General features: G+C 48.2%; 1 protein-coding gene across 1 annotated transcript; it reads left to right on the top strand.

The window, feature by feature from the left end:
* The first annotated feature begins 13,053 nt into the window (after nt 1–13,053).
* LOC136463461 (uncharacterized) lies at nt 13,054–13,818 on the top strand. The gene has a single exon (XM_066462459.1). The coding sequence runs from the start codon at nt 13,144–13,146 to the stop codon at nt 13,735–13,737; it is 594 nt and encodes a 197-aa protein (XP_066318556.1). The 5' UTR covers nt 13,054–13,143; the 3' UTR covers nt 13,738–13,818.
* Nucleotides 13,819–18,160: the final 4,342 nt, after the last annotated feature.

An 18,160-nucleotide genomic window follows, 5' to 3' on the forward strand; every position in this document is an offset into this window, starting at 1 on the left:
TTGATAGGAGAGTGGTGGACTGGTCCTACTTGTGCCTGGGGTACAAGCAAGGCATGTGTTTCGGGGTATCCAACTGGGATACATTGATTCACGAATCACCATGTAATACGGTATGACTTTTCTATGATCTAGCACCGTAGGTAGAACTAGAATATGAAAGATGGTAAAATGGTTTTGATTGCTTACCACCTGCTTGAAAGTAGCACAGGTGCTTACATAGAATGGTTTGTTAATGAACTAATGATGACTGCTAATGAAATTGAATATAGGGATGCACGTTTAGTAATGCTTCCTGCAGATGCAATAACCCACAAGCCATATAACCTTGCATATCCTTGGAGTCTTTCTTTCCTCCTAACGGGTAAGTCTTGCAGAGTATAATTGAGTACTCAGGGTTTGTTCTACCCAGTTGTAGGTGACAGGAACATGTGGAGCTGACACTTGTGTGTGGAAACCTCCTAGTGGGCTCAGCGGGGATTTCCTTAATGTTGTAGACATAGGGTTTATTTGAAACTTCCACCAAAAATATTTTACAATGGAAAAAACTTCTAACCTGTTATGATGTATATAACGGATCATCATGTTAATGTTTAACTTGTCATTAAATGATTTTATTTCCACTGAAACTCTGATAACATGATTATATTATGCTATTATAAACAATAAATATTATACTTTGATGTTGCATGGAAAGTGATGTAAGAAATGGCTAAAATGTTGTAAGATTTATTCTTCCATTTATGATTCTGTTGAAAAATGTGGATGTTTGGGTTCTCCCATTGGGTGTGCTCGATAGAACTGCCTGATGAAGCTCACCTTCGGGGTGCTTAGTGTCTAGTGGAAGACAAGCGCCTCCGTAAGTGAGTTATTTTAGGTGGTTCTACCACATATTTTGTTTTGCAAAATTCATAAAACCTCCAGATAGATGGTGTTGGGTTCATAAACCCGGGGTTCCTCATGGACTGGCTTTCTAGCAAAGGCTTGGCCCAACAAACAATGTTGCGAATGATGCGCAAACTCTTGGGCTGGCCCAAACACCAAAATGATAGGCCAGAAGGGCAATCCAATCTCCGACCGAAAGGTCTGGCCAAGGAGGAACGGTGCCTGCTTCCGACTCTGGTCCACCTCTCTGACCGGAAGGCCTCGATCCCAACTCCGTCCCACCTCCGGACGGCCTCTTCGATCGGAAGGCTTGGCCAAATACCACTTCCGACTCTGACCCACTTCTCCGACCAGAAATGTGCCAAACTCCTACTTACAGCTCCTCTCTGACTGGCGCAATCAGAGCCAACTAGGACCAACCGACCGAGGATGCCCGCTCGGTAAGGACCAGGAAACGGACGAAGAAAGTAAGGCAGGGCACTCAAGTCAACCGCAATACCAAGGACCGTACCCTATACACCTATAGGTTAGTACCCTGTGACCTCCTGGGCATGACAAAACTGAAGCAGTGTTGTAGGCACCAACATTTTTCCCTATAGTGTTGTGGGCTCCATCAAATCCCATACCAGACAAATACGATAAGGCTCCCCCCACGTGCCTCTGAGGCAACAATAGTGTTGTGGGCGCCGACATTTATCGTGCTAGGTGAATATGGTAAAACCCCCTGTATGCCTCTCTACATCAACAGTGTGGCAGGCACCGACGTCTGCCATACCAGAAGAAGAAGACGCAACCTCCCATGTGCATCTGACATTAAACAGTATTATGGGCGCCTACCATCATCTTGTACCCATCGACGTGGGAAACAAGACTTAGTAGCATATGTACTCTCTCCCTCTCACTTGTAAGGCCCTCCCCTTCATCTATAAAAGGGGATGAGCTCTCTCCCAACAAAGATCGATCAGTTTTACTAGAACACAACAACAGGACCACCAGGTTCAAACCACCAGCATACGCTCGAACACTTAGCACATAGCGGGGCTCCTGTCACTCTTGGCCCTTTAGACCAGAGTCCGACCGGACCTCTTGTACCCCCCCCCATCTCTCTATCTTCCATTTGTAACCCCACAGCAAACTTCGAGCACCTGGGCTCAGGAATAAAGTCACCGACTGACTCAAACTGGATGTAGGGTACGTTGCCTGAACTAGTATAAACCCTATGTCATTGAGTGTTAGGCCACCTCCGATCACAATGTACAGCAAAACTATAAATATTTACGTGTTGGTCACTTTCTGCACAGATAGTTGGCGTCGTCCGTGGGGAAGATGATGTACGTTCAACACTTTTTGGTCATCGGATGGCCCACTTTTCTGCCACCTTCGCCATGGCGGGCTCAAGCGATATGACTCACTTTGGCTCACTGGAGTTTCCCACACTCTCACCTGTTGGGATGTGGGTTCCATCCATCTTTGAGCCATCACAGGCCTTCCTCTTTGGAAGCCTGGACTTCGTCGCCAACCTGCTCGGCGTACTACACCTCCGCGAGGAGGCATTTGTTCTGGCGCCCGTCGGAAGGGCGCCCTCCATCGGCTCTGGGACACCCAACGACTTCAATGATGAGGCGCATGCACTTCATTCTGAGCAAACTCTCCGCTCAAACCCCATTGTGAGTAATGTGCATATTGTTATTTACTCTCCATTTACTATCTCCTGCTAATTATCCAGAGGGGCCATATTGTCCGTACCGCAGACATCATACGACCGGTTCCCCTATGGCCTTGCGTCCCCCATGGACGCGTGCGCTCAGGGGCTCTGAAGGACGCTGGCGCCGCCCCCTCTCACATTCGAATTTGTGGGAATGGCGAGCTATGCTCCCACCACTTTCCATGAACTCCTAGATGACGAGGTTAAGAGCGATGACTCCAGCATCAGCAACGTGGCACCTAGCCACCGACCGTCCTAGGAGTGCGCTATGGCAGACGCTCTAGGGCAGCCATCGGTAGTTGTAGTATGTGCAGACTCACACCCCTCTAGACCCACGTGTGGGGGCCCTCGCACTTGTACAAGAGCATGCCGAGGAGCTACGACGACGATGGCAGAACCAGCCGCCGCCTACACCGGCGCGCTTGGTGCAACACGTTGCGCCCCATGCCCATGACCCGACGGGCGACGCCCGGGGTCACGCCCTCTAGGTCCAGCGCAACATCATGAATGAGGGGAATGACCCCCCATAGTTCGCTCGAGCTAGCCAGAACATCGCCGCTGCGGCAATGCTTCTACGCGGCGTTCCTGAGCCCGTCGACCCCCAGGAGCGGGCGGTCTACCGAAACCTCCAGGCATTGGTAGAAGCCGTCGCCGTTCAACAAGCGGAAAGCTCCGCATCATGACTCTGACACGCACCCTCTCTCCCCACTGAGGGAGTGGGGACGCACCAGACAGATCTCTCCATCCGCTCACTGCTACAACCGCCAAGCATGGCTCGGGAGGCAGCGGCTGTGCCGTGGTCCAACCTAGCACCTGCTCTACACCTACCGTCGGTATGCGAATGGCCCGGCCCACACCAAGACGCCCACAGCGTCATCAGCAACCAACATCAGGCTCGGCATGATGATGACATCCACCGGGCAGCGATGAGGGCAGGCAACACGGGTCCCGACCGAACCATCGAGGGGAGCGATGAAATGCGCCCCAGGCATGGTCGTCGACCAGACGACCAGAGTCCTAGCCTTGAGGGCTCAGGACCACGGGCCTTTGGCCGGCGTATCCGAAGAGCGCTGTTCCCACAGCGCTTCTGACCGCCCACCAACATCGTCAAGTACATCGGGGAGACGAACCCCGGTATTTGGCTCAAAGATTTCTAGCTCGCCTGCCGAGATGGAGGGGTGGATGATGACCTTTTCATCATTCAATATCTCCCCATCTACGTAGGGGAACATGTTCGAGCGTGGCTCGAATTCCTCCTGCACAACAGCATCCGTGATTGGGCGGACCTCAAGAGGGTCCTCGTCAGAAATTTCTAGGGGACATATGTCTGCCCTGGTAACTCCTGGGACCTCAAGAGCTGCCAGCAGGAGCCCAACGAGTCCCTGCAGGATTACATTCGCAGGTTCTCCCAACAATGCAACTCCCTCCCTGATGTCGTCGACGCAGACATCATCAGCGCATTCCTCTCCAGGATGACCTGCGAGTCCCTGATCCACAAGCTTGGCTGCCTGAAGCCCTATACCACCCGCGACCTGCTCGACGTCGCCACTAACCACGCCTCTGGCGAGGAGGCAGTAGGAGCGGTCTTCAACGGAGGCTGGAACAAAGGCAAGGCCAAGTGCACGGACCAAGATGAGGGCCCCTCCACGCAGAGGGGCAAGAAGAACAAAAAGGATCGACGTCGACCGGACAACACCACGTTGGTCGCCCAGCTGATGGCATGGGCAAGCAGCCCTAATAGGGCCTGCCTAACCACTTCAACAAGCTCATGGATAGCCCGTGCACCAACCACGCCTACCCCGTCAAACACCTCTACAAGGACTACGAGCTCCTCAAACATTTCCTCCAACAGGCTGGTGGGCCGAAAGAAGGAGACAGCAAAGAGGCAGCAGCCAAGAAAGGAGGCGCGGCGGGCAAGGACGGAGACGGCTTCCCCGACCTTGAGGAATACATCATGATCTTCAGTGGATCTGACGCCATCTGGTCCAAACGCACACACAAGTTTGTGTTTCTTGGCGGCGTCACTAAGGTTTACTCAATCTTAGTGATGGTACTAAGAAATATCAATAGGCATTCTGGCGCCATTACCGAGGATGGACTTAAAACCTCCACACTTGGTGATTGCGCTAAGAAATGCCAACCGTGTGTCTCTTTAGTTAGTCTTTGAGAGCACACTAGCTTAGTGAGTAGTGACCTAGCTTGTGTGTGCATAGTGATCATAGAAACTAGAATGGTTAAGATAGGTGGCTTGCAACCCTTGTAGAGCTAGAGCAAAATTTGATTACACCATTTGTTGTACTAATAAATTGCTCTAGTGCTTTGTAGAGTTTTTAAATAGGCTATTCAACCCGCTCTAGCGATATTAGGACCTTTCACCAGCATGGCCCGACGAGACACGGCCCAGCAGGGCCTGGTGTGCCACCGAGCCATGCCATCCTGGGCTTCGTGCTTGGTCGACGGCCCAAGCACGGCCTGTTGGGCCCTTTTTCGTGTCGGGCCAGCCCAGAAAGCATGGCCTTTTTAGCAAGCCGGGCCACCCCAAGGCCCACCAAATGAGAACAAAGAGGAGGGAAAGGCGAGGCTTGGAGGTGGCGGCGACCGTCGGTGAGCTCGCTCCCCGGTAGGACACGGCAAAGTAGCTGGCGGAGGAGGGGAGGGCGCACCAGCTGCGTGGAGGACGCGAAGTAGCTGGCGATTCCGCCATAGTCCGGTCAGATCCGTGGAGGACGCACTGGCTCTCCTTTAGCTCGGTGGATGACGGCGTGCTCGAAGCTCGAGGGTCGGGGCTGGGACGGCGGCACTCCGGATCTCTGGCCCGCGCATCCACGTCGCCGCTTCTGCGACCCTGCTTCCACACCGTGAAGGAACAACTGGAGCCTCGCCGCTTGCTCAAGGGATAGGCGTCGTGACTTAGCGGGAAAGAAGGGAAGAGTGGACTGTGGCACTAGGGAATGGGATATTAGGGAAGGGGGGAGGAGCGGAGGGATGGGCATCGCGACTTGCGACTCGGTGAAGCGCGGATTGCGGAGCTAGGGAATGGGATTGAGAGCTAGGGTTAACTCAGATAGCGAGCCGGTACCAGGCCTCTTATTGATTAACGGGCCATGACGTGTCGCCCGCCGTGCCTAAAGAGCAGCCCAGGCACGGACGGCCCTATGCACCGGGTCAGGCTAGCTTGGCCCCGCTAATTACTGGGCCACGCCATGCCCATGCCGGGCCAAAATATCGGGCTTCGTACTGTGCCAGCGGGCCAAAATGGAAGCCATTTTCTACATACCGTCGGGCAAGTGCTACAGTGGTTTTGGATTAGTTCTGTCAGGGTCCGACTCTCACAGAGTACTGTAGCCGTCAGTGACCGTTGCAAATAACGTTTGGCGCCTGGCTGCACAAACTGTCCGACCGAAAAAAAAAACTTTCTGCATACTCTCTGAAACCGCTCGGATTACAAGTCCGACGCTCTGTCAGCTGCGCCAGATGAACTCCTGAATAGTAGAACGATGTAGTCCGACTCCTTCCAGGCTGGGCGCGCTGCTTCAGAATTCTTCGTCTGGTCGGACTGGACCGAGCCAGTGAGTCCGACTCCTCTCTCTATGGTCCGACCCTTTTCCTGGCGCTGCTGCTGTGCTTCACGTTGTGTCCGACTAGGCAATGGGGTCCGACTCATTTTTGCTGGGCCGCTGCTGCTGCCTTGGTCGGACTGGACCAGTAGTTTCGGTCCGACTCCGACGCCTGAGTGCCTGGATGCCAGCGTGCTTTCTGCCTGATGCCGTGCTTAAGGATGGCAATGGGTAAATCCCCATCGGGTATGGTCACCTCAGACCCATTCCCGCCAAAAAAATTTCTTACTGTCAGAATACCCATATCCGCCATGGGTGGGGAATTTCCCTCAGACCCATACCCAGTCGGGTAAATCATACCCGGCGGGTCACCCGTACCCGCCAATAATTTATTCATGCACATGAAAATCAATAATTCAATAGCTGACCGGTCCACCCTAGCTACCACGGCTAGTACTCATTTTTTTCAATCTGTATGACATAATAAGAATGAATGTTAATAAAAAAAGATATGCTACAAAAAATATCAAACATAACAGGTATGGCAGGACATGGAAAACAAGCAAAATCTGTCAATTTCTTCTATTTGAACTGCTTACATATGGCAATAGGGGAATTGGTAATTGCACAACACAACAGTACAACTGAGGAGCTAGGATAGCTATGTCACTAAAAATAGGAAAAAATAAAGTTATTTTAGCGGTATACTAACTGAATGCAATGCTATATTGCCTATATGCATGCATCGTCATGATGTCCATAGTAAAATGTTTCTGTATGTCAAGATGAAATAAAAAATTTAGGCATGCCAATAAACAAAACCAGAAAGTAAAGACATGGTGATATGGTGGGTTTGACAGACATGGCAGGATATGCTTTGGTTCATTTAAACTAGAAGAAGCATATAGTCAGAATAAATACAATCTGGCACTAGCACTATTGTTCTTGGGTTTACTTATATCAGTGGCTGTAGCAACTTGCGGCTAGTACTAGGAGGCCGAGTATTAGTTACTGCACCACCTCCACCCAAAGATGTGGCTGCAGAAGAGGAGCGGCGACCAAAAGGAGCAGCAGCACCTTCCCGAGATGAAGCCAGAGAAAGAGGGGGTCAGCCGTCCTTTTGCTTCGTCTTCTCCACGGACGCAGTAATTCTGGTCCTTTTCTTCTCCTTGGTGGTGGTGTTCTTGGACTTGGATGTATGAGCGGCACCGTTCCCGTTCTTGGGCTTGGATACAAGAGTACTGCACGGCGTCGGCGCCGTTCTTCAGATCCGCTGCAGGAGCGTCGGCGGTGACTTCAACTTGGACCTCCGAATCTTGCAGCTTCAGAGTATTCATGACGTCGACGAGCTCGAGATCTGGGCGGCTTCAGGTGGACACCATCCTCTAGGACCTCCACGAAATCCCTTGACGCCGAAGTGAAGGAGTTGGTTAGTGCGGGGTAAAGAGGCAAAGGAGCACAGAGGGCCGAGCGCCTCTGCAGTGTTGCGCTTGCAAGTGCAAAGAATATGATATGAAGGGGATTAGGGGAAGGGGAACAGGGCAATCACCGTTCTTGCTCGAGTTGCTCCGTCGCTGGCATGGCGTGGCAAGTTCCTGGCGCTTTGATGCGATGCGAATACGCGAGACGCCGAGACGAGGTCACGAGGGGTGGGCGTGCGGCGTAGTTTTTTTCGGCGGCGGTGGCTTTTTTTGGTGAGTGGTGATTGCGGTGCCAGGCTGCCAGCACCGAGACAAGGTAACGACACGCTTTACTCACATGCCTATTTTTTCAGCGGCGGGAGGCCAGGTGTCGAGCCTCCCTCGAGCGGTCGAGGGCTCCAGCGGCCAAGTCACCAAGCGGGACTGACGGGTGAACCTAGGCTTTTACATGGGCTGGTGGGCTTATTTAGTTTTTGGCTGGGTATTTTTCACCCATGGGTAAATGGGTACGGGGATTGCTGGAACATACCCATACCCACGTACCCGATGGGTGAAGGGTTTGGTCCATTTACGTACCCGTGGGTAGTGTGTTTATTTAGACCCTAATGGAGTAAATGCCCATCGGGTATCGGGTCACGGGTCCCCATTGCCATCTTTAGCCGTGCTGCTTGTGTGCGTGAGCTCTGCTGGTGGCTGCTTGCGGTGCTTCACGTTTTGCATTGCTTTATTCTTCTTCTTCTTGTTGTTGTATTTATTTCTTTGCCATCTTATGTCCAGCCCGGCTCCAATTCGAGCCTCGTACTTTGCTCCTTGGTTCAAGTCATGATTTGCACCTTATTGAACTACAAAATAATCACTCATAAACATGTTAGTCCAATTCGATCTCGTTGATCATCAAACACCAAAATCTAAAGTAAATGGATCGACGGTCCATTTTCCTTACACACTACAGGGTTGACCCCACCACGAAGGCTAATCTCTACCTGTGAAGAACACAAATCAAGAATAAGAAAGATGCAATGTGAAAAATATTGTTGATGTATGATAAAACTCATGAGTTGAGATTGAAAGTTCCGGTTTAGTTTTGGTAATTGAGTGACAGCCTTAGGTGCACTAATGTGTTTTCTGCGAGATGAATAAGTACTTAGTCCACACACACAAGGGTAGGAGAGATGGCTTGTGCATGTGATGCTAGATATGACATAGTCTCGTATGGCTAGGAGGATAAGATGAAGGCTTGGCTACGAGACATATCATGTGATGCTAGACATGATATAGTCAACGGGTCAGGCAAGGTGCGGGTAAAACATTTACCCACCTACGAGCATACCTGTGACCCTAACTTTTACCTGCTCGTGAGCATACCTGTAGGTAAAATTTTGTACCCATGCCCGACGGGTATCGGGTACCCGTTGGGTATATTCAAGAGAGATCAAGTAATAAAATCACAGTGATATAAAATAATAAATTCATAGTTAAAGGACATGCAAATATGTCAATCTCACTTAATAGAATTCACTAGGATAATATACAGTAGCTCATACATTATACATTTATAATTTGATCATTCATGGTCATACAAATAACACATAACAACTTACATAAGAACTAAAGTAACAAGTTAATAGTCACACAATCACTTTATTCAACCATCTATAAAAAATATTATCTTTAAAGTTCGACATGCTATGCATATGTACAACAATTACATATTGAATGAGCTAGTCAACATGATATACATATGACACAGGTCCTATTGTCGGAGACCTGTGAGCACGTGTTTCTCAATGCCAAATTTCTCCAAAAGGCTTACAACAGGGGGTATACAAGCTATAGTCCTACTCGAAGAAAGAGTTCGAGGAAGGAAAAATTGATCGTAGGATGTTTGATCGAGAGATGTTCCCTTGATCGCTCTCCTATGGAGGGAGGCCTGGCTCCCCTTATATAGTCGCAGGGGCCAGGTTACATGCAGTGTAGGGTTCTCCCAGCCTGAGTGGCCTAGAGCCCAAGGGATGGAGAAGCTAGCGTGCTTGCTAAGTTGGCTATCTAGTCTTGTCGCCGGTATGGTCGTCGTGAGCTTGCTCCTTATGCCAAGGGGCATCGTACGGCGGAGGTACTGTTCTGGCCATGGCGGTGCATGGGGAGTGGTGGTTGCTTACCAACTCCCCTGCCCAGTATGGTTTGCTTGCTGTCGTCGTGGCCTTCATCCTGGCGCTCCTTTTCTTTAGGGAGAAGTCATGATGTCACTATACGGGGAGAGTGGCTTGTCCCATCACGGTCTGCCGACTCCCAGGGTCAGGATCCCGTTGCCCTGACCTCCTAGGGTCAGATCGGGGGCATAGGGTCTGGTCAGAGTGGAGAGCTGACTCCTTGTCCTGGCGGGTATGGTTGTACCCCCGTCCATCAGACTGGACGGGATTTGGGTGGTGCGGAGCCACGCGACGTGATGTAGCTGTGCCCTGGTGTGGTCTTGTCCGTCAGCGGGGTGCTGACCAAGGCAACACTCTGCTCTAGGGCTAGACGGTCAGAGGGGCTACCGTCCTTCCTGTACTTGGTGGAGTGCACGTGCGCGTCCTGTCGGGACAGGCGCAATGAATGCGCTTACCCACCTCTCGTCCTTTCCTTGGCGGCAAAGGAAAGGGGTGGTCATGGCACCGTCCGGTGGGAGAGGTCGAGGCGGGCTATGTTCAGCTAGGCCGTGACCAGCCGGGCCATCCTAAGCGACTCTTAAGGCCGTGCTTTGGGGTATCCCATTTACATAACCCCGACAGATCTAATCCAGAGTAACCTGTTGTAGGGTTTGGTCAGCGAACCTGGAAGTTTAGATGACTTATCTACTAATCTACAGTGCATGGTCTTAAGCCAGACCTTAAAGATGTGTTTGGTTACCCAGCTCCCACCGTCCCTGCATGTGCTCAACCGTATATGCTCCAAGAGAAGATTGCTTGGATCCCTGTTTTCGATTAGTGTTATAAACCTGTTCCACTCATGCAATATACGGTGGTATCGATCCTAGCTCTATGGAGCAGTCCAAATTGAACTTCACTGGCCTGCCATGCTCGGTGGATGCAGGGATGGGGTGTCGGGTCCAAAGGTTAGTCTCACAGACCATACAAGTTGCATCCGCTCATGCAACCTAACCAAACACCATCTTTTTCTGAAATACGGTTCCATTCAATCGCATCCTCTCATCGGATATACGATGTAGGTCTCATTTGGCAACCAAACACACCCTAAATGTCTATTGGAATGCTTTGGCGATAGCCCGGAAGATCTGATATCTAGTAAATTTGGATGTCAATACTTCGACTATGCAACAAATTAATAGCAACTCCAAGAGACTGTTATATCCTTTCGTATTAATAGGAATAGATATTTTGATAAAATGGTTCTCCAATAGCTTCTTTAATTAGATCTCTAAATTAATATTACCATCATCTATTCCTGGTTCCTCGCTTACCAAAGAAGGAGAGCGGAGATGACTCTACAAAGTGCATACAAGATATAAAAAACTATTTATAGGTGAAAAAATATAGAGGTCAATTTTTATTGGCAAATAAGGGTTTAAAGAGAGTTTAAAAAAGACTCTTGGACATGCTCTATGATGGCCAAGGTGCAAGTTGCACATGCTCTTATCTTGCAGACCGCAGACAACACGTAGCTAGAGCCACCAGCAAAGCTTGTTTCAACTTCCTTTTACCCTGAAACCATTGCCAATATGCGCAGATCTATAGGGTATATGTTACTACTACGAGTTACAAGACAGTTATCCAAGTTAAAATATGACAGTTACAACAAAGCCGCTGGACTCGCACACTGCATGCATGCATCATGCATGTGAATTGGAATGATACATCGAGTTGCCGATGGATCGATCAGTTGGATCGAAAACGCGGAGTAAGGCCGAGCTAGAACTAGAAGTGGCAGATACGTGGTTAGCTATAGTAGTAGTAGTAATTTAATTAATTTATTTAGTACTGTTAAATTAATGTGGAGTACTCCCTTCATCTTAAATTATAAGACGTTTGACTTTTTTATGACCTCAAGTTTGATCACTCGTCTTATTCAATAAATTTATGTAAATATAGTCAAATTTAAGTCATTCTTAAAGAACTTTTATTAATAAACCAAGCCATGACTAAAGAAGTAATATTTTGCGCAAAATTTTGAATAAAACAAGTGATCAAATTTAGTGTCAAAAAAGTTAAACGTCTTATAATTTAGAATGGATTGAGTAGCTTTTTGTTGGGTTGCTGTGAAGCGACGCGATCGATCAGGTTAAAGCTACCGCCGTGATTGCGTGCTTAGCGCCGGTCAGCGAGGAACAGCTGCCGTGGTAAGCGCGACACGATTCGGAGGCCCCCGGTCTTCGGGCCGTTCTCCAGCTTCTTCTCCTCAAGTAACTACGAGGTCATGCAAATGGGCCCTGCCTGGCTCTTGCTAGCTCTAGCTCTAGCTCTAGCTGTGAGCCATCTAGAATGTCTAGATCAATTATATTCTTTTTGCCAAGCATGCATGCATACTGCCAAGTGTGTGTGCTTTGCGTCATCACGAAAATTGATGCTGTTGTGGTACATACTCGTAATCGTGATGGCCAAGATCAGCTGTTTTTTCGATATTTTCTCTTGAAAGGAAATCAACCGTGTTGCGTCCACCTAGTTCTTAGTTTCCCTGTTTTAATTTACTTTCCCGGCCGGGGAGTACAAAACCATTACACCAGTCCGCTAATTGAATTATTTGTCTCATTTTAATTATCCTTCTTTTTGTTAATTATAGACTACTAGATATATCTGTTCAACCATATATACATTAGTAACTACTAAGTCAAACATAGAAAGAAAATAACTCCTTAGACTTGTTTGGTACTTGTTGTTAACTATAGTCACACCATTCCAATCTTTTGTTACAAAGTAAATTACTTTGACAATAAGGTTACTATATTTGTAAAAAAAAGGTAATTCATAATTTTATGTTTTATTTATGAATATATATAATAATTTAAAATTAATAGTGAAACTTGTATCACTGATAAAAAATATGTCACTTATTTTTTATTTGACGTAGTAGTATATATAATTAAGCCTAGTCAGAATATAAGCTAGAGACGACGGTTTCAGCATTTACACCACACAAAGTCTTGATCTAGCTAGTTTCAATTTCTGTATAATTTGAGATGGAACGAACTGGATGCACGAAGAAGGCCAATGTGAGCGCGCGTCATGCACCATCACGAAGAAGCAAGTTGCACACACCGTACCATAGCTTGCGGCCGGCCAGCTAGCTCGCACAGCTTGCTTCTCTGATTCATCGAAACGTTTTCTTGCCCCGAAATCATGCAACTCTCCCTTGCGCCACCTATGACTTTCGTCTCAATACTCCGATCTCTGCCTATATTTGTGGCTGCTACCACCGCAGCTTAGCTATAAAAGCACATCGGCTTGACCAAGTACAAGCCCCAGGACATAGATTCCTCAAGTTATCACACCACCACACATTACATGTAGTAGGCTCGCGTAAAAACCCTAGCAGCAGTCACACGGCACGTTGCATGTGTCTCGCAAGAAGCTAGGCCGGCCGCATGGAGAATCCGCGCCGGCATTCCGGCTCCTCCGCGAGCAGGCGGCTGCGCTACCTCCTCGCCCTGGCTGGCGACTACCTCAAGTACCTCTTCATGAAGCGGCGCCGGCTCATGCACAAGGTGGCGCGGAGAACGCTCGCGCTCGTTCACCGCCATGGCGCCGAGCGCAGCAAGAACCACAACCCGTGGCCTCGCGCGCTGATGGAGCACGAGTTCTCGTGCGCCGACAGCCCCAGCCCCGCGTTCCTCGCGGCGAAGAGGCTGCTGCTGCGGTCACGGCTGAGAGGCAGTGGCGCCGCGGCCGCAGCGGCCGGGGCTGTGTCTTCCTGCTTCGGCTCGTTCCGAGCTCCGTTCGGTTCGCCCGACGAGACCACAGCATCTGAAGCAGAGGCTGCGGAAGAGGAGGATCATCAGCTGGAGACGACGGAGGACGAGGAAGAAGATGATGATCAGGTACGAGCAGCCGAGGACGGTGGTTGGCTGCAGTGCGGTGAGCTTCTTGACGTGGACGACAGGGCGGAGGAGTTCATCAACATGTTCTACGAGCAGCTCAGGGCGCAGAACTTTGCCGCGGTTTTCCATTACTCGCCATGATTATATTTATGGCGTACCTAGCCGTATAGAGTGATGTTGATCTTGCGAGATCGTTGTGACGTGGTTTGGAGGAGCCTTCACTTCACGAAGATGCGCGCGGTTGTGTGATGATCTGTGCATTTTGATGTACGGAGAGTGAGTGTGACACAACATATTTTCCATATATATGTAATGTCGTAATTGAGTACCAACCGAGTGTAATGTATCCGTACGCACGTATATACTCTTATATGTTGGTGTATATGAACATAAAAAATATACGATCAATTATCCAGTCGAGAATAATAAAAATGGACCGCATATATATTCCTGTGCAATAAAAAAATCAGGTCTACTCATTTTCAAATGCTACAAACTAGTTACTCACTGTTTTCTAAAATATATTCCCTCCATCCCAAAATATGTCATTTCAACTTTCCTGGAGAGTCAAATCTTCACAAGTTTGGCCATTAATTCAAGTTTGCCCATGAGCTTAGCCCAGTTGGTTAGATTCCTTGTGGTGGAACATGTCCACCCGGATTTAAATCCTCAATTTGGCATGGGTGCTCACATTTTCTTGGATTTATTCAATAATTTAACGGCGTTGTGCTTTCAGTGGTAGGCGACGTTCCCGTCGACAGCGAGGTGCATGTGGTGACTTCGTCAATCTCGAGATCTGACAGCGCAGTCTTACGGAGGTGTTTATAGGGGTAGGGTTTACGTGCATATGTTCATGGGGTGAGTGTGCGTGTGTTGTGAGCGTCTGTGTCTATACTGTGTAATTCACACAAAAAATTCAAGTTTGCCCAATGTGCTTGATTATGCGCTAATGGCTACTCAGAGGTGTCATGTTGTGTTGTCTTGTGTTGAGTCTGTCATGCAACATGCCTCTTGGCTTATGAATATGCAAGTGCTGGGTGCACCAAGATGGTCGATGGCAATGAATAAGATCAAGCAAGGAGTTCGTGTGCAATGAACTGGGAGCGGTGAAGGGCGGGCGAGAAGGCTTGACCGAGAGACAGATATCGGAGAATGGACCATGTGCAGCTCACATTGGGCACATATGAGTAGCAAGTGTTCATGGGTGATGGAGACGATGTTACCATAGTGAAGTATGGTGTTGGACCAAACCGCCAGGCGGAGGACATTGAGGCCGGACATGCGTCGACATAGGTTAGTCACGTCTAAGGAGGTGTGCATGAAGGTTTCCTGGTTTGGTCCTCAAAACTAGGCATAGACGGTTTTGTGGTTCAGGTGTCCAACCCATCGGAGGTGTGTTTGACTAGTTTAGGCCTCAAAACCGGTGAGTGGCAAATCGACAGACATGTGGTGGTATCTTGAAGCTTGCGTTGAGGCGAAGCAACATCGAGAAGGCGATAGGTCCCACAAAGAAAAACATGGACAGTTTTACCCCTCGGGATATTTGGGTCGAGTACTTCATGTAAGGGCAACTTGGGAAATACCCAAGTGCCTATATAAACAAGAGATGGCTAGTTGTGAGGCCATGCCTTTTGGGTTTAGGCTCTTACTCGTGAGGTTGAGAGTTTTGCTTAGGCTTAGAGAGAGAGAGAGAGAGAAGAGGCACTTTGATTGAGATTTTTGCTATCCAAGCTTTGTGATCTGCTAGGAGTGGCTGTAACCACACATGGTGAAGTAATCCAAAAGATCAAATTCATGCACCACTTGTTCTCTCTTAAATCTAAAATTTATCCTTTTTGGTGATTTTCGTGGTCATTTTTGGGAAAATTTCTTGCTGCTGCTTGGGATGACATTTTGGCACACTTTTGGGAGTCTTTGGGACCCACAACTTCTATCTCTTTGGTTCCAAGCCCTCGAACCCCTCTTCTCAACCTCTTTTTGGTGAATTTCTTAAGAATCTTTGAGCTAAGGTTTTTGTGTTGATTTCTAAAGTGCTATGAGGTCTAGGCAACATGCTTAGACTTTGACTCCAACCAAATTCCCACGAGCACCCTCAAAAAACCCTTTTTTCAAGAATATTGTGTAAACCCCAATGTGAGAGAGAACAATTGAAATTCTCGACCAAGATTTGAGCTTTTGGTCAAGATCTCTTGGGGTAACTTCACAATACTCTTCGGAGATCATTGCCTCTTTACTTGTAGTACCACTCGTCCTTCTCGAGTTGTCCTTTTGAGGAATGCTTCCAAAGATATTTCAAATTGTATCATGCTAACACACATGATAAGTTGAGTGCTTCTTTTAACCATGTGACCAAATCTTGGATTCCCGTACATGCTTGCCAACCCTTCAGGACCCAAGATTCTGATTTCTTTATCCCCTCTTGTGTAGGTAAGGTGAAATGGGGGTGAACATGAGCTAGTGGAGCATGTGACTGGTTGAACGCATTCAGACTTGTTATGCTTAGTTGAAGAAATCATCTCATTTACTGGAGACATCTCTTGTATGGAGCCATCGCAACTCTCTGTCACAGTATGGTACCAAGTCGCAAACCATTTGTGATAGTAATATAACAATCCCATAGAGTTTCTGAATACAGATATCATCAACGGTGATGTTTTCACTACTACAGTTGGGTTTTTAGAGGCGGCTGGGCCAGTGTAACATCCCAGATGTTAAAAAGCAATTAAAAGTTTGATCATGAGTATCACTAAGCATAATCAACAAGCATTAAGGCATAAATGTACTCCATGTTCAATTATGGCATTTATATGTTTCATACATGATGTTTCACATGTTGCATGAAATGTTAACAACATTATCAATTAAGGTTCTTTGTGATTTTATATATGTGAATTTGCTTAAGCAATTAAAATTTTGTTAAAATAAACCTTGTAGTACAAAGTATGTGCTTTCATGTATAATACAAGTTTGATAAAGTTTTTGAAACAAACATGTTAAAACTGAGCTCCAAAGATTGAATTAATGCTGGCTCCACAGTCATTTTTATGGCTGTCCCTGAAAACCAGTTAATAAGTTCAATTTTTGGTGAATTATAAAATCAATGTTTATAAATAAAAATTATCCAACTTTTATTTCATTGCTTGGTAAGATGCTTGAGTTATGATAATGAGTAATTAGTTGTGTTGTTTGATTAATGGTTTCTCATAAATTAATTTCCAAAGTTTGCTACTCAGAAATTGAATTTGAAAACCCTAACTGAATCATGTTTTGCAGTTTCAAAGTATCCATATTCTCATTTCAAAATTTTCAAAATCAGTTAGAATTAGAGTTTGGGTCTTTAATCAAAGTTGGAGATTTCTCGTAGATCAACAACTTTGGTTAAAGGTAATCATCCTGTTTCTGTGCAAAATCGAGAGAGAAAGAGGGAAGAAGAAGAGGGTTTCAGTTGCTACAGTATAGACGCCAGCAGCAGTCTGCCTGCCTCCTCGCCGACGCCCGCCGCCCTCGCTCGCCGTTTTCTCTCGCGCAGGCACGCAGCAGCTTCGCCAGCTGCGTCGCAAGCAGGTGCTGGCCATCTCGACGTTTCGCCCTCGACCTTATACTGCCGAGACGATCGTCGACTTCATTCTTCTCTTTTCCCCGCCACCGCCGAGCTCCTTCCCTCGCCGGTGCAATTCATCACAACCGCACCGCCACCGCCCAATTGCTTGAGGCCGCAACTTCGCCTCGCGCTTGCACACCGCCTGATCTCGCTCGCGCCGTCTCTCCCGGCCGAAATCGCCCGCGTGCGCCGTTCTCTCCACGGCGGCTCACCATGACCGCCATGAAGCAACTCGCCATGGCCAGCCTCCTCCAGAGCTCCTCTCGCCATCCCAGCTTTCGTTTCATCACCTCTACCGTGCAAGGCGCACCGGAACATCGCCATCTTCACCAGTCCATGCCGCCGCATCCGACCTCGACGCCGGCAGCCGTGTCCGCACATCGCCTCCGTATCAACCGTCACGTTTAGAACGTCGAGGTGAGCATCGCTGAGCCATCCCATATCATATCTAGTCCGATTAGATGCCGTAGCCGCCGGCCTGCCGTCGTGCCACCGCGCCTTGCTCCGCTGTGCCACCATGGCCACGGCCAAGCTCGTTGCAAACCCTAATTCGCTCAACTAACTACCTAGATCAGTTCGCCAGGACGTGGGGGTCGCGTTGATACCCTTTCCGTCGTCGGCCGACTCGCCAGCGGCGAGTTGCGCGGTGTACCCGCCGATGACCCCTCGGTCAAGGCCGGGATGGGTCGGGGTTTGACCTTGGCCCCAGCTGTCCTTGACTGTGGGTATTGGGAAGGAGAGTGAGAAAAGTTTTGGGGCAGGAAATGTTTTATTCTTTTTCAGAAAATGCTAAAAAGTGCAGTTTCTTGTTTATTTCATAACTAATTATAAGGTATCTGATAAAATTATGAAACTTTTTGTGTAGCCTTGTTATGATGTGATATACATAGGAAAAATATGTCTTGGTCAATATCAGTAATTTTGGTATGCTTAAAAATTCTATTTTTAATTATAAAATGCTCC

This window comes from Miscanthus floridulus, chromosome 7 (assembly GCF_019320115.1).
Source record: "Miscanthus floridulus cultivar M001 chromosome 7, ASM1932011v1, whole genome shotgun sequence".
Taxonomy (NCBI): domain Eukaryota; kingdom Viridiplantae; phylum Streptophyta; class Magnoliopsida; order Poales; family Poaceae; genus Miscanthus; species Miscanthus floridulus.

Coding starts and splice junctions, on each gene's coding strand:
- LOC136463461 (XM_066462459.1), top strand. CDS start 13,144: ATGGAGAATCCGCGCCGGCATTCCGGCTCCTCCGCGAGCAGGCGGCTG.